The sequence below is a fragment of the Gymnoscopelus microlampas genome (assembly GCF_963454915.1).
Source record: "Gymnoscopelus microlampas genome assembly, chromosome: 10".
In the NCBI taxonomy this organism is placed as follows: Eukaryota; Metazoa; Chordata; class Actinopteri; order Myctophiformes; family Myctophidae; genus Gymnoscopelus; species Gymnoscopelus microlampas.
The window spans coordinates 18358563-18376256 of record NC_139947.1 but is presented as its reverse complement, the minus strand read 5'-3'; the positions used below and the strand labels follow the sequence as shown (position 1 = coordinate 18376256).

At 42.7% G+C, this 17694-nt stretch overlaps 2 protein-coding genes across 2 annotated transcripts; both read right to left on the bottom strand.

Moving 5' to 3' along the window:
• Nucleotides 1-3851: 3851 nt before the first annotated feature.
• On the bottom strand, nt 3852-4853 carry LOC311054114 (E3 ubiquitin-protein ligase TRIM35-like; the record flags this gene model as incomplete). The annotated part of the gene is made up of 1 exon (XM_084069994.1): nt 3852-4853. One exon carries the CDS (start codon nt 4851-4853, stop codon nt 3852-3854), a length of 1002 nt encoding a protein of 333 aa, XP_083926120.1.
• Nucleotides 4854-6461: 1608 nt separating this feature from the next.
• Nucleotides 6462-7317, bottom strand: LOC311054113 (ubiquinone biosynthesis protein COQ4 homolog, mitochondrial-like; the record flags this gene model as incomplete). The annotated part of the gene is given in 2 exon segments (XM_084069993.1): nt 6462-6500; nt 6502-7317. Coding segments are annotated over 2 exon segments (855 nt in total).
• Between the last annotated feature and the right edge of the window lie 10377 nt (nt 7318-17694).

Below are 17694 nucleotides of genomic sequence, written 5' to 3'. Positions count from 1 at the left end.
TGTGTGTGTGTGTGTGTGTGTGTGTGTGTGTGTGTGTGTGTGTGTGTGTGTGTGTGTGTGTGAGTGTGAGTGTGAGTGAACACCTTGTTAAAACGGGAACTTGTGAACTAATTTGAAAGGACCAATAGAGGCTTAAAGCTACAATCAGTACCCTTTATATCCTGACCTGGATTCGAGGCTGGGACTCCTGTGTGAGAGACCAAACATCTACCGCTCAATAAGAGGGAATCCCTACTTGGCCAGGGGAGATATTATAAGCTTCAGATGGTGCTACTTGTCAGCGAGTAGGTGTCCTCCCCGACACCAGGGTCTAAATGGCTCAATGGAAGGGTAGTAGGGAGACTGGCTTCAACCACAGCAGATGTCATCCAGTTCCATATTTTCTCACTCTTCTTCGTTGTGTAAGAAAACGATTTTAACCCTTGTTTCAATCCGTCGCTTAAATGTTCTTTTCCGCTAAAATTGCAAACATCTGAGAGCAGGGAGGACTACCTTTACTTTTTGTATACGATGTGCGTAAAAAGGTAAACATCGGTGCTGTTGGCCACCGTTCGGTATCACACTCTGCCGGCCAGTGTTGAGTTTGACTGCAAATTTCTATTTAGTTTTAGTCATATAGTCTTTTGAATAAAATTCCATTTAGTTTTTGTCAAGTTTTAGTCATCTGAAATGTTTTAGTTTTTGTCAAGTTTTAGTCGACTAAATATCATAAGATTATAGTCGACTAAATGTACAGTTGATATAGTCGACTAAAATGTATTCTGGTGGTGCGTTGATGGCGTCGTAATGCCGGATTTTACACTTGGTTGCATGCTGAAAATAGCCGATCTACAAGCTCACAACGCGTCGCAGCGCGACGCGTTGTGAGCTTGTAGATCGGCTATTTTCAGAGCGCAACACCCGAGCGCAACCAAACATAAAATTACTTGTCTTTCAGTTTTACTGGATCTCTTCTCCACTAGTCACTCCCTAACATTTTTGTCTAGTTTTTATTTGTTGACGAAATTGTCAATTTGTTTAGTCTTAGTTTTAGTCATCGTGGCTTAGTTTTTATTTAGTTTTTATTTAGTTTTTGTCAGTGAAAAAAGGTAGCCGACCAACATTTTTCGTCATAGTTTTAGTCGACGAAATCAACACTAGTTGGCATGAACACTATCTACTGAATGGACTTTGAACAGGCAGTATATAAAATTAAGCACTGCGATAGTTTGGCAAGGATTGCAACACATTGTGAGCTTGAAAATCTGCTATTTTGGAAATTATTTAGAGCATTTTGGTGGTTAAGTGATTAAATATAGCGGTGCATGCTCAGAGTTAGTGCTGCACATCGCATGCTGTGTAGATCGTATAACTAGGCTTCTAAGACCCTGTTCCTTGATGTAGCGATCACACACTTAATTATGTCAGTGATTAGTTTGTTACTAATGTTGTAAATGAGTCTTAAGATAGACAGGAAGGACCCCGTGGGAGAAGAGGAGGGAGGCATTCACCCTGCTTGTCTAAATGTGTGTGGGTTGATGTAATTAGAGCTAAGCCGTAGGAGAAAAAAACAGAAAAATAAATAACACACGTTTCAAGCCTAACTAGAGGTTGCCGTGGCAACAGGCCAGTGAGTTGCAAAGGTGTAAAAAGAAAAAGAAAGAAAGAAAGAAAGAAAACATCTTTAAACCCACAGATTCCAGAGTCACGGCCAAAGACATTTATTAAGCAGCTCCACCTTTATCTGTCCTGTTTGTTAAAGCTGCAATAGAGTGTAGAAATAAATGTTTATGATCTGTTGAAAATTAAGGAACTTACTATAGGTATAGTATTATTATATTGTTGTTGTTGTTATTATTATTATTATTTTCTTTACACCAAAAACAATGTAATGGCTTTTGTGAATATCATTGCTAAAACTTGATTAGATAGATAGATGTCTCAGCCCACATGGACTTACAGAACACAACATAAATCATTTCATCATTGCATAGGTGTACAATATAGAACAAAATAAAAACTCTGTTTTTCAAACTCTACTTCAAACATACAGAACATTCTGTCTTGTTTCCCAAGCCTTACACACGAAATCTGCCAAAAAGAAAATACATTTCCTAAAACACGATTCAAGTCTTTCATAATTATTTAACCAAAGAAAGTTAACACAAATAGACAACATTTTACAAAGTAATAAATGTCTTAAAAACAAAAAAAACTCACAAACAAACAAACTGATTACAACTGTAGGCTATTTATTTTTAAGAAGTACAGTAAATGTACTCAGGCACTGTACTTTTTTAAAATCAAGCACTGTACAATTTTGAGATACAGTACTTTTACTTTGAGTATTTCAATGTTTTTCTGCTTTATACTTCTACTCCACTACATCTTCGGTCCATATTGGAGCCACACAATGTGGATCCATATTCCTTTTTTAATTTTATTGCATGGCTCATTAGCTGCAGAAATACAAATACACTACCACGAATGGCAACAATGCTTCTGAACCAGACAAAGAAACATAATTTAAAGGCAGACGTTCTTGTCTCGCTGAGATCAGATATCTATACATTTTAGGTCAGAATTTGAAATGGAACTTTGCGAGGAATATGGTGTTATTAAAACTGATAGTGATACACATTATATTCATACATACATACAGTACATCCATGCATACATATTTTCATACATACATATATACATACACACACACACACACAGAGACACGCATAAACCTGCATACATTGATCACCCTTGATCCCCAGGGGGTCAATAAAGGTTGTCTGTCTGTCTGGTCAATTCAACACCCACCCAGCACCCACCAATTCAACACCCACCCTCTTCAACAGTTGATTCAATGTCGCCTAACGTCTAAAATATGTATTTTTCCAAGTAATACACTGTAAATCTTGTACAGGTCCTTTTGGTTCCATCTGCAAACTCTTCAGTTAAATTAATAAAACTTTTCACTTTTTATATTTTTTGTTTTACGAATTTTGCTGTCTTTTATTTGTTTCTCGCACAGTTTTAGTTTTTATGTTTAATGTTGTGTGAAGTGCTTTTTAAAAGTAGCCTACTATATTTTATTTTATTTTATTTTATTTTATTTTATTTTATTTTATTTTATTTTATTTTATTTTATTTTATTTTATTTTATTTTATTTTATTTTATTTTATTTTATTTTATTTTATTTTATTTTATTTTATTCTACTCTACCAATAAGCCGATCTATATGCTCACAACGGCTCACGTTGCGAGACGTTGTGTGCATGTGGGTCCCGACCCACAGGTTGAGAACCACCGGGTATCCGATGCCACTGTACTTATAACGTTCGATGTCCAGTGGTGGATAGTAACAAACAACGTTTGTGCTTACTTGAGGACTGTACTTAAGTACATTTTTTTTGAGTATCTGCACTTTACATTTCAAAGACAAATATTGTACTTTTGACTCCACTACATTTCTAGGAAAGGAAAAAGTACTTGAATGAATGAATTAAGCACTTGAGCTGTATTTCAAATATAGTTAGAATAGACAATCTACAATCTCACAACGCGTCAAGATGTGACACGTTGTGAGCTTGTAGATCTGCTATTTTCACTATTAGTTGTTGAACATTTCTGGAAGATCTTTGAATGTTTTTGGAAAATGTTAATACAGAAATGCACTGATATTAAGTATGTTTAAAAGCAAGTACTCCAGCACTAACTCAAATACAAATTTGACAGAGCAACTTTCACTTGTAGTTGAGTAATATTATTATCATTATTATTATGATGACACTAGTTCATATTGACTGTCCTTGAACACATCATATGGTTTCTAAAATCTAGTGGTATTCCCTAGATTTTTTGGAAAATCTAGCGGTCATCATCCTCTTTTAACTACACTGATCTTCTTTGGTAACATCTTCAGAGGGAGCGTATGACCAGTGTAAATGTATGGAAAGAGTGTCTCTTTGAAAGTGTGCCTGAAGGTGTGTAGGTGTGTGTTGGTATCAGGATCAGAGAAGGACAGCTGTCCTTTGTTCCAGTCCAGCTGGACCCTGATACTCCAGGGTTTCTGTTTCACAGAGAGAACAGTGGCTGGCCCTGGTGGTGAGTTTTGGTATGCTGTGTATGTACCTTCACAGAGCCCTATTCTCCAGTATTGACCCCCTTTATCTCCCTTCCTCTGGAAAGACGCTGGTAACGCACCTACATGCCAATATGTATTGTCTCCCACCTCAACATCCCAGCTGTGACTCCCTGAATTAAAGCCCTCGGAACCCACAACATCAGTGTAGAGATCAAACCTCTCTGGGTTGTCAGGAAGCTGCTGTCTCACTCCCCGCCCCACACAGGTCAGATCACCAGACAGCATGTACAGTGGATGGGCAGTGTTGGGGTCCAGAATCACAGGAATGTAGGAGACAATGTCCTTCATCTTGTCCCAGACGCTGAAGGCCAGGTTTCCCAAGTGTTTGGCCACATCTATCAGTGCTCCTGAGACCGGCTGTGGGTCCAGCAGTGTGAACTGGACTCTTTCCACCGTGGCCTTGTAATTTTGCAGGAATGAGACGTGTTCAGTTCTCAGCTCTTCCTCTATGGCTCTGATTGTGTTCGAAAGTGTTGATATCTCTCTATTCAGACCTTCTATATTCTCCTTCATCATCTGACTCTTCTTCAACTCTTCCTCCTTCAGTGCATTAATCCTAGCCTCCTCTTCCTCTTGCAGAAACTGATGAAGCCTCTTAAACTGTTTCTCAATCTCCCTCTCTGTGTTCTGGGTCTGGACCTTAATGTGTTCTGCTGCTTGGTCACAGTTGGTTTTGAATTCATTAAAAACCTTCAGTTTCTCCTGTAAGATCTCAAGTGATTCCTTGGCTGCCATCTTCAGTGACAGTGATAATTTGGCCTCTTCCTTGGAATCCGTTTTCCGATGTTTCACCTGTATGAAGGACTCACACAGGTTCTTCAGAGCCAGGTTACAGCGTGGATCATCCACTGAAGATATTTTCCAACAAACGGGACATTCTTTTATTCTCTTATGTGCCCACCATTCCTGCAGACACGCTTTACAGAAGCTGTGGCTACATGACAGGATAACAGGATGTTTAAATATATCATAACACACAGGACAGGAAAAATCCTCTTCTGAAAGGGACAACTGGGAAGCCATTGGTCTCAAGATAGGAAATCAGACAGTCAAGTTGGATTAACACTTCTAGAATATATTCCCTTATATTTACTTTAGCCTAAAAGTTAGAATTCCTTACTATTACCCTGGAAAGACAGTGTGTTCTGTGATCTTGTTTCAGTTTCTCAGAATATCAACTCAAAGTGGACATCACCATGACGTCATTGCAGTTGGAACACCATATCTCGAACTCATATGCTCTTGCAGTGGACAGGCGCACCCACACACACACTCACGGACAGATGTTATTATTATATTCACAACAGAAATGCTGCAGTATCAAATCTGCTACCGAGCCAATCAAACAAAGCTGTGGGAAACTAAACCGGAACATGAAAAGGGTATGCCACTGTCTGGAAACCCGGGACTACAGCCTATTGGCTGTGTCTTCATGGTCGTCCCAGTCGAACAGACTCTGGGCCCAATGACAGGCTGAATCCCCGAAACTGCCCTCAGAGCAGAAAATTAATGATGTTGTTGTATGTGTATCATTTAAGCTGCCCTGAGAGCAGCATTGAGAAACTGCCCTCAGAGCAGCAAATTAACATTGTTGCATCTATATACCTGTAGAAGGTTATAAGCTGCCCTGAGAGCAGCATTGAGAAAGTGCCCTGAGAGCAGCAAATTAACATTGTTGCATCTATATACCTGTAGAAGGTTATAAGCTGCCCTGAGAGCAGCATTGAGAAAGTGCCCTGAGAGCAGCAAATTAACATTGTTGCATCTATATACCTGTAGAAGGTTATAAGCTGCCCTGAGAGCAGCATTGAGAAAGTGCCCTGAGAGCAGCAAATTAACATTGTTGCATATATATACATGTAAAAGGCTTTAATCTGCCCTGAGACCAGCATTGAGAAACTGCCCTCAGAGCAGCAAATTAACATGCTCTCAGGGCACTTTCTCAATGTTGCTCTCGGGCAGCTTAAATGATATACATACATACAACATTAATTTGCTGCATTGTGGAACACCTACACACCTTCACGCACACTTTCAAAGACACACTCTTTCCATACGTTTACACTGCATGGTCATACTCTCCCTCTGAAGATGTTACCAAAGAAGATGTCTAATTGTGTAATTAAAAGAGGATGATGTCCACTAGATTTTAAAAAAATCTAGGGAATACCACTAGTTTCTATTTTCTACCATCTACATATTAGAGACCAACAATATGTGGTACATGCATCTCTATGTGTCCAAAAATTAAATTAAATTAAATGTCTAGTTCTACACCATGCTCTGTTTTTCTCACATTTGATTCAATTAACCGGTTACAGTTGTATCACCTCCATCAGCAAGTCATCCCTGACTCAGTCCTCCTCCTTTTCCTTTGGATGATGGCACTGAGAGAACGATGCGGTGGTTCAATATTGAGCTCTTGTCTGAGGTCTTCAAGATTCTGTTCCCACCGTCTCTCATAAAAGATGTTGAGGACACAGCGGGCCTGGCGACCATTCCGGAGAGCCCATGGACCAAGGGATGTCACCAGTAGCTGCAAATGAGTTGTGTTAAGCCGAAGTGGGCCGAGCAATGCTGCCAGAACACACATTGGCAGCTCAGTCTGAGCAGCTTCAAACCACTTCACTGCTACCTCACCTAGCATGTTAGTGGGCATTCCAAGTAGCGTGTGCAGCAAATCATGGACTTCTCTATATCTTTGCATAACGTATGCCAGCTCCTCATTGTCAACAAATCTCACATCTGCCCTAGAGTCAGGGGTTACACGATTATCCTCCAGAAAACGAACGTATTCTCTCCCAAAAGAGCCGTCGGGCATCGAGGCCATCTCGCTCAGATCCAGTGTAGACAGGCGGATCCTTGGTCTCTCTGTGAGGATAGCGTGGCCTTCCGGGTCCTTTCTCATCCTGTCCCTGAGATTGACTAGGGCTAGGTGTCCCGTGGTCTCTCCCAACACTGCCACCATGTCATGTCTGTGTGGGTTCTGCAGTGCAGCCACCCCTGACCCGACTGCCAACAAGGCTTTCTGGATGGGGCTAGTCGGGATGTGACCGGGATACAGCCTATCATAGTTGGTGTCTGCAGAGCCACTGCGGCTGTGCTTCTGGCGAACACACAGTGTTTTCCAAAACGCCCCGTTGAGTCGAGTACCCCACTGGGAGCGCAGAAGTCTGCTGCCTAACGGTAATCCGGACATGGTTTATGGATAAACCCCAATATACGCATGCCCTGCTAAGTTGAATAGCTGTGGGCTAGACTGGGATCAGTTAGCTTTCTGCAGCCGTCAAACACCATCTTTGGTGTTGAGATGCGTGTGTGTTGTCTGTCTCTAGAGTGTCTCCGACTAGATATCGACTGACGTCACTGATGACATCCTCAAGGATGACTGATGTCACAGGCTCGCCATAATGGAGCCTGTGACATCGCATTGACAAAACACTCTATAGAAATGATTACTTTTGAAATAGAGACCTTTTAACTTTTTTTCAAAGATTAGTTTTTGAGCAGAACATCACTTACTAGCCTATCTCCTTTAACATTCTACTATTTTTGTGCTCAAATCATTTTGCCATCAACTGTTATTTTCTTTTCACTTTCATAGTTTGTGTTGTCAACAAAATAAACAAAAACGAACGCTTGCATTTTAAATAAGTGTATCATAGGCATTACAAAATGTGCAAGAAGTGTTACAGTAGTGCTTTGATTGGATTGTGCTTCACACACAAACCGTTCACGGCTCACCTCAGCTTCAAACAGCAACCCGAATCCAGCTTGCACAGGTTGGGGTTGAGCCCCAGGTCCCTGAGCTTGGTGTCTAGTCTGAGGGGGGTTATGGTGTCGAACCATCATCTGCAATATATGAACAGCATTCTCACAGACTTGTCTCTGATGTGAGGGAGCGGTGTGTAGTGATGTTGCTATGGCATCGTCTACGGGTCTGTTTTGACAGCAGGTGAATTGTTGGGGGGTCGAGCGTGAGTGGCAACTTGCAGTTGATCGACTCAGTCTGAAATGTTTTTCAAAGCGTTTCCTCACTATGGGTGGGAATGCTATAGTTTAGACCAGCTACTTCTACTTTACTAATACACTAATATACTTTTAGCTTATAATATCAATAAAGACCGTGTTTCACACCGTTGTTGTCGGGCAGAAACCTCTTTATCTCCACATTTCTTTCGTAAATGAACGCCCTACTTGATCATACTACAGCTACTACGAAAGTTCGAAATCGAGCTTGTCGATCTGCTACTTTTGCTATTTTTGAATTTGAATCCTGAAAAGTAACAGTTTTGGACATATGAGGTTTTCACCCGACAGAGATTACATGCTCTTTAGACTCAGCCAGGAATTTTGTCTGGCCTCGTTGCGTTATGCGTGTTGATACATTGGAAAGCCTTATGCACTTCAGATTCTGCAATGAGTAATATGCATCTGTGAAAGATCATTTGTGTTGGTGTTCTTCAAAGTGATGCCATAGAAGAATCATTTTTGGTTCCAGAAAGAACCTTTCAGACCATTTATTTGAATGGTTCTATAAAGAACCCAAACCCCTTAAACCGTATAAACTTCATCAACCGGCTGAAATGTCTTTGTCGAAAATAGCAGATCTACAAGGTCACGACGCTTCGCACCGCAATGGTTTAAGAGTTCAAAGGTTCCTCAAAGAACTTTGACAAAAAAAGCTTCTCTGGAACTAAATGAGGAACATGAAGAACCATTCACTAGATCAAATGGTTCTTTAGTAGTTGATGGTTCTTTGTGGAACCATATAGCGTTTTAAAATACCATTTAAGAACCATTATTTTTCTGTGAGTATAAAACACCATAGACATCTCTCCGTCGATAGAGGGGTTAATTGTTTGCCTTCGCGTTTTTAATTTTCACATCAGTTGAAAAACGGGTTTAACTCACTTCGGAATGAGGGGGAGACCTCCCGCATTATTCTTAGCCGGGGGTTTTGAAGTCAGTAATGATACCATTCCATAGACTTCTGCTTAGCAGTCAGATATGATTCAACCTCTTTCCCATGATCACGTTTGGCTGTTATGAATGGTTTTCTCAGTGTATGGTGTGTTCTGTTTTTATCAACCCGATCTCACACGACTTAGTATACATTGCACAGAGGTGTCATTCCATGCATAGACAACTGGAAGACGTTCCCTTGAGCCTACTCAGCGCCGTTTGAGTTATGTACCGATAGGCACAGAATCGTACGTTTTGTTGTAGGGACTGCTCTGCTTCCGGATTTTTCTGGGTTGCAACTTACGCCCACCGTGGGACTCGCCGTACATATGCACAGATTTTCGGGTTTTCTAGGCGACTATGCACGGAATGAGGTGCACTGGGTCCGTGCAATGTATATTACATTCTGTGAGATCAGGCTGTTTTTTATAGTATAGCAATGATCCAAGATATTTTGCCCTTGAGTATTAACTGTGATGTGTTGATACATTTTAGGTAGAACTTTCTTGAAGATGCGTGACTAAAATCACCTGCTGTGATAAGTGCTGCTTGAGGGTGTTTATTTCTGCTTCGCTTATGGCTTGGTGCAGCTCTTTGTTCACAAGCTCAACGTTAGATCTGGGATGAAGGTACAGTTTTTGTACACAGTTTCTCCTTTATGAAGGTCTCACACAGGTTCTTCAGAGCCAGGTTACAAGGTGGATCATCCAGTGAAGATATTATCTTACAAACTGGACATTCTTTTACTTCCTTATATGTGTCACTGTCCACCATTCCTGCAGACAGGCTTTACAGAAAATGTAGCTACCGTACTGTACTAAAACAAAAATCCCACAATGTGGAATCTTCTATCACTGTACTACATCAACCTTCCAGATTAAAGGATAATTTCTCTATGGAGAGAATCAGTGGAGTTGTGTCACACACAAGCTGTGGCTACAGGATAAGAGGATTTTTAAATATATGTCCCGACAGACAGGACAGGGAAAATAAAATAAAACAGTTTATTCTGAAAAATACGACTCGGAATCCATTTAGCCTCAGAGTGAAGCTATACAAAGTCATATCAGCCAGTCAAGTTGCCTTAACACTCCTTTAAATAAACCTGGTTCTTGTTAAATCCTCCCTCAGATAACAGAGTAAGCACTATATAAGTAAGGTCACTATCACCTTCAGTAGCTGTGAAAAGTCTCTGCGTTGCGTTCTTCTTTCAGTTTCTCTAGAAAGTATACCAACTTGGAGTGGACATCACAGTGACGTCACTGCAGTTGGAAACTCTGTATCTGTGGGCAAGAGCAGTGGACACACACGCACACATGCACACTCGCACACACGTATATGCACACACACGCACATGCACACGCACATGCACATGCACAGATCGTTATCGTATTGATGACGACAAGCACACACAGACAGAGAGTTGTGGAATGTATGGATAGATACAGAAGATATATATTCACACAACACATATTCACAATATATGACAAATATGTAGCTTTTGACTTCCTTGGCCTACTGGCAGTGTGCTCAAGACATTTGGCGCTGGAAGGAGAGGAGAGGAGAGGAGAGGAGAGGAGAGCTGTGGTACTGCTCCATTAATCTGTGTCTATCAGCCTCTGCATAGGGAAAAACAAGTGATGACCTCTACGATTCAGTACCACGGGCCTGTGTGTGTGTGTGTGTGTGTGTGTGTGTGTGTGTGTGTGTGTGTGTGTGTGTGTGTGTGTGTGTGTGTGTGTGTGTGTGTGTGTGTGTGTGTGTGTGTGTTTGGGGGGGTGTAGTGGTTCTGTAACAGCTTTGCACTGATATGATTGGTAATGACCTGCCTCCAAGGGGGGCTGGTCTACAGAGTAATATGGTGATCACACACACACACACACACACACACACACACACACACACACACACACACACACACACACACACACACACACACACACACACACGCGCGCGCGCGCACACACACACACACACACACACACACACACACGCGCGCGCGCGTGCGCGCGCGCACACACACACACACACACGCACACACACACACACACACACACACACACACTTCCCCTCTCTCTCTCTTTATCGCTATCGCTCGCATACATTTTCAATTCTTCATTTGAATGACCCTGTACACTTAATTATAATTTACATAGTGCTCAAACATTATAGAGGTCCCGTGTAGCTAAAGGGCATGCAGTACACACACACACACACACACACACACACACACACACACACACACACACACACACACACACACACACACACACACACACACACACACACACACACACACACACACACACACAAGAACGTTTCTTTCACCTGCCAAAGCTAACAGGACTGAAAATGTGCTCATGTTGGTGTGTGTGTGTGTGGGTGGGTGTGTGTGGTCGCTCGTGAACATGTGGCATGCATGCGGTCACATAATATGAGCGTGGACTGCTGTGTCAATTCCACAAGGCTGTATGTGTGCACGTCACAATTAAACCCCACACACACACTCGAGTGTATTGAAAAGGAAACACTGGGGCTGTCATCTCTCATCTCTCATCCAGGCCTCTAGTACACAGTGAAACCCACAGTGTTCATTTAACTCTGAGAGGTTGGCCCCGAAAGGGGTCCGTATATGAACACTCTCAAAGTGATATGAACACTGTGGGTTTCCCAGTGCGGAGGACCTTCATCCACTCAGCCGCTAATGGAGCTTTGATTGGCAGGCAGGGAGACAGAAGGCCTTTGACTCACGTTGCTCCAGAGACATTTCTATGACGAGACAAGTGGGCAGGTGTACCATGATGAGCCATTGTGTGTGTGTGTGTGTGTGTGTGTGTGTGTGTGTGTGTGTGTGTGTGTGTGTGTGTGTGTGTGTGTGTGTGTGTGTGTGTGTGTGTGTGTGTGTGTGTGTGTGTGTGTGTGTGTGTGTGTGTGTACAGTACGTGTACAGATGGACATTTACCTAATGGACTCAGCAGAGATAGAGGGATGTGAAGTGTGGATTAGAAAAACTTGGATGAGGTAAGTGATGGAGTTAAAACTATATGTTTTGTGGACCAGATTGATATGATCTAGAAATATCGATCTAACCAGTCAAATTAATATAGTGATGTCTTTTTGGGCCTGTACTTCAGTCTTTTAAACATGCCTTTTGTAACTCTACTATACTTTCTCTACCAAGGCCATGTAGCTGGCTCCATATTTGCTATCTGGTGCCGGCTCCATATGTTTCCAATCAGTAAAAACGTGTCTTGGTCAACCCTTTGTGATTAAATGCCAAATGACCTGTATCTGTGTAAGATGATCTGTATGACCGGGATATTGTCACTAATTTACTCTGTCAGCTGTCACCCTGTCACAGATAAACCTGCCACATGTCCTATGATATCGAAGGAATAACTTGTTTATGGAACCAAAAGTTGTACACAAGGACACTATAAGATGAACAACAACTTATTATGATGACACCCTGATGCCTGACAGCTCATCAGATATGATCTGACGTCTGAGGGTCTTAAAGCCAATCATAAGGATGCACCTACAGTATGTCTGATGTCATTGAAGTCCAACTGTTTATAAATACCATTGTTTGTTATTGTTATATTAGTGTGTGATTATTATCACACACTAATATACTAGTATACAAATGGAACCAAATGGACCCTAACGGGTCCATTTGGTTCCATTTGTATACTGTCAGAGTTACATACTTGTAGGGGTCAATTTAAACCCTCCTAAAGGAACCCATAGAGTCCCTGAAATCCACTTTGAGAACCACTGCTGTAAAGTGCTGTACTAAAAGGTTGTCCCCACAAATGGGGTATTTTCTGTCACTGTGCTGCACTGTCAACCTTGGCCAGATTAAAGGACCATTTCTCTATGGAGAAAATCAGTGGAGTTGGATCTTCGTAATCCGTTTTGTTTTGTTTTTGTTTCATTTATTTGCACGATAAACACAGTACAAAGGTAACTTATTATTAACAGACACAGAAATAAGTGCAGGTGAGAAAGGAAACCCGTAAAGGGCTTAAACAAGGTTCTCACCTAAAATAATAATCAAGTAGTCAGTTAAACATAGCAATCAAACACGTGGCATTTCAATTCTGATTCGGCTTTCCACCCGAAACAATTAGGGTTGCGTACTGAGTCCTCTGCTGTACTCCCTGTGCACCCACAACTGTTTGGCCAGAAACAGCTTGAGTACCATCATCAAGTTTTCTCAGGAAGAGTTTTTTTCTTTCCTAAACTCTGTCTGACTCATTCAATGCGGCTCAGATTGAGTTGAATGTTTGAGGACATTAAGAGATCTGAACGTTTCTAAAATGCTGAAGAGAAAACATAACTCTGTTTCTATCTCAGGTGAATGCTTGCCTAGAGTATTTTTTGCCAAAATGTCTGCCTACTTTCAAAGAATGCTCACCTATCTATTTTCACCAAATGCTGCCTATTTCAACAGAATGTTTGCCTATTTCCGTCGAATGTTAGACTCTTTTCACCGAAAGTTCACCTATTTTGATATGCCCAGAATAGGGACGCCATACACTGTAGGTGACAGACAGACAGACAGACAGGCAGACAGGCAGGCAGGCAGGCAGGCAGGCAGGCAGGCAGACAGACAGACAGACAGACAGACAGACAGACAGACAGACAGACAGACAGACAGACAGACAGACAGACAGACAGACAGGCAGACAGGCAGGCAGACAGACAGACAGACAGACAGACAGACAGACAGACAGACAGACAGACAGACAGACAGACAGACAGACAGACAGACAGACAGACAGACAGACAGACAGCTGGGAGTCCAGGCTACATTTTGGATGGTTTACATGGGGAAGGACAAAGATGAGTAACAGAAGAAGGACAGGGAAAATCACTGCATCTGCAAAACGTCTCAGTGCAACTTTTAATGGGGGGAGAGAACAAAAATGCTTAGATGTGCTCTTTTTCCACAAGCAAAAGTGGGGTGGGAAACCTGAGGATAAAGCTCAGTTATCTGCTAGTGAGGAGACCATGTACACACACACACACACGCACGTGTGCGTGCGCGTGCACACACACACACACACACACACACACACACACACACACACACACACACACACACACACACACACACACACACACACACACACACACACGCTGTCAACACACTGTCAACACAGAGGGAACACTCAGAAAATCCCATGTGTCATTTTCACAACTGTAATTTATAGTCTTGGTCCAGAAATATCATGTTTTCTTTCCAATTCCTGAGCCGAACTTATCACACTTAGGTTAGCATGAGATGTAACTCGACACATACTGTACACTAACACACACACACTCACTCCAAAGAACATGAAGAATACAGTGCAGGAGAGACAGACCATAGTACAGCTGAGAGAGAGATTGTGTAGGAGAGACAGACAGTGTAGGAGAGACAGACAGTAGGACAGCTGAGAGGGAGACACTGTAGGAGAGAGACCGTGTGGGAGAGACAGACAGAGGGAAAGCTGAGAGGGAGACGGTGGTTTAGATTATTCCTGGTTTGATCCCAGTTTCTCTTGGTCATCGTATGGCTTAGTGTCCTTGTGCAAGGACTGCTCCCAACAAGTGGGTTGTCACCTTGCATGACTTCCCCTGCCGTTGGGGAGTGTAATTGAAAGTGTGAATGCGTGATCACGAGGCCCGCAATGTAAAGCATAAGACTGTTAAAGTGCTCTCTAAATGCAGTCCATTATGACTGCAGCTATTATGGCAATGGTGTTTTAACTGTGAATCCCCTTTAAAACACATTTACCGTCGAACTGTTGCACTCAAGGGCTCAGACAGACCCACGGGTGACTGAAATATGGCACTCGTATTCTAGACGGAATCAAACAAATACAAATAATATAGTTATATAGCTCTTGTTCACTGTATGCTTAGACACTACTGTATATACAATACAGTATATCCAACAAGGATGCAACATTTCAGAACATGTGGGGGTGGTGGGGCTGTAGCTTCCCCATCTGTTTTCCCCCCCCAAACATCCATGAACCAGAAAAAGTAAGCAAATATCTTGCAGATACTGTTATCATCATGTTGAAAATCTTACCAAAAACATAGAACTTCACATATGCAAAAACATATATATAATAATAAAGAGTATAGACAGGTTTCGTGTTTACAAACCTTACTGGAAGTGTGCATGCAGTACAGGGGGCAAAACCGATTTGACTGAACCGTGTGATCATGTGACCTCAAGTCCTAGTCTGTCACCAAACTAGAAATACTCTGTGTTCCAGATTATGCTATAAAGCAGGGGTCTTCAACAGGGGGTCAGGGACCCCTAGGAGTTACTACAGGTGGTCCGTCAAATCTTTGTGTGATAGGATTCTTTTTTTACATTAACCACTTGAACCTTAGCGTCCCTATTCTGAGCCGTATATTAGCCGAAAATAGCAGATCTACAAGGCGAGGCGTTGTGAGCTTGTAGATCGGCTATTTTCACCAAAGATGTTTATTTGGGAGGTTAACTGTCAGAAAATACACATTAACATGAATTCAACACAACACTACACAATGATAGTGTTGTCAAACAAGTCAATGAAATCTATGAAAAAGTGGAATCTCCAACACAATAATTGTGTTGGAGACACAGGGACCCCCACTACATATTGTGTAAAATTATTTTATACAATATGTAGTGGGGGTCCCTGCTCCATCTCTCTCTCAGCTAAGGGGTCCTTGGCTTGAGAGTGCTGCGTTCTGCCCCCAACTGGCGCAGAAACCTGTCTATAAACTGCTTCTGGCACAAACTAACTGAAAGGAAGAACCAGCACAAGCCAAACAGACGGGGGGGGGGGGAGAAAGGAGAGAATGGTGAAAGTAACTGTGTAGTTCATAACCACGGACCGACTGGCTCAGCTGACAGGCTGGTTTATTCCATTCGTCTTCCTATCTGCCATCATTCTCCCAGGCCTGTCAGACGCTTCAGGTACACCACTCTGCTGACACTGATGGCTGGGCTGGCCACATCATCCACATGCACTCAGGCTGAAAACTCTTCTTGGCATATTCCTGGAGCGGAATGGAAGGCGGGGGCAGGCAGGGGTTGGGATGGGGGTTTGGTGGTGGTGGGATGCGCCACACTCTTATGGATCAGAGTTCTGTCAGTGGAACCGGTTGGCTGTGACATCACCCACAGCAGGTCCACCATGGCTGGCATGGGAAAGGGATGATACTCCCAGCCGGGAAAAAATTGGAAAGTCATATTATTGGTGCTCGGCAAAACAACAACACATTTGACTTAGGCCTGAGTTATACTTAGTTGTGTGTGCCAGTGTCGCTCTCTGAAAATAGGCAATCTGTAGGCTCACAAAGCGCTGTGTTGTGAGCCTGTAGATCGGCTATTTTTGTAAATAGCTTATATTTTAAATCAGGCTATAGTTCTTCTCATGCTGAAAAACTGAAGCTAAATGAATGAGACCGACTTGTATTCTTTGAAAGAGCTCATAGATCAAACGGCAGGTGCTTGGTTGTGTGTACTGTATGTGGGCTGTTAGGTTTACTACGGTGGAGTGGACTGATGGCAGAGCATGAAACACCTCCCCAGGAGGGAGCGCGATGCAATCTTTACTTTCAACACATCCTTAATGTACAGAGGATGCCATGGCTTTACTCTGCATGCATTACTGTGAGCACACACGGACACACGCACAGACGCAGGCAGGCATGCAGGCAGGCAGGCACGCACATCCACTCACTCATGCACTCACTCACACTCACGCATACTCACTCACACTCATGCACACACACTTGCATGCATGCACAAACGCACGCATGCACGCACATACAGTAGACACAATACAGTATAAACTGTTTGACTGTCACACCACTGAACATTCGCATCAAGACCTACACGCCCAACGGAACTTCTCGCCCCAATTTTTACACTACAAACGTATGCTAACTTATGCAGCACTCCCCGCTGTCCACCTGTTCTCCGCCTCTTCTCGTGTTCCCGGCAGCATCAGTCAGCGTCACTGCGGGAAGTGGAGTCTTGTGGTTCGTGCCTATACAGTACGTTCTCCTGATCTGCGCCCCACTTTCCCCTCTGTTTACTTCAGTCCTGCCTCTTTCCATTGTATAGTACAGTACAGTGACTCCAGGCACAAGGACGTTTCTTTTAGAGATGTAGCATGACCCCTGCACACCTCATCCCCTTATCAGGTCATACGGACCTGCCAAACAGGAAGGGAGGCACTGGTGGCCCAATTAACCACAAGAACCCTAGTGTCCCTATTCTGGGATGAACATTCAGCAAAAACATAGCCCATCTACAAGCTCACAACGCATCACTATGCATCGCAACGTGAGCTTGTAGATCTGGCCTGTTTTCACCAATGAGATTTGGTGTGAAGGGAAATATTAGTAGGTCCATGTGTAGAGCCAATTTAGGCAAAAAGATCATTTAGAAGCTTCAAGTGCATTCCTATAGAGGAGAAAGGTTTAGAAGATACAGATGAGTTTGTTGATCATATGAGTTTGTTCTCTCTCTTTCCCTATCCCCTCTCTTTCTCTCTCTGTCAGCTTCGGCAGCAGATAATTGCTTCCTCTGTCCTCTCTCCCCACCAAACCA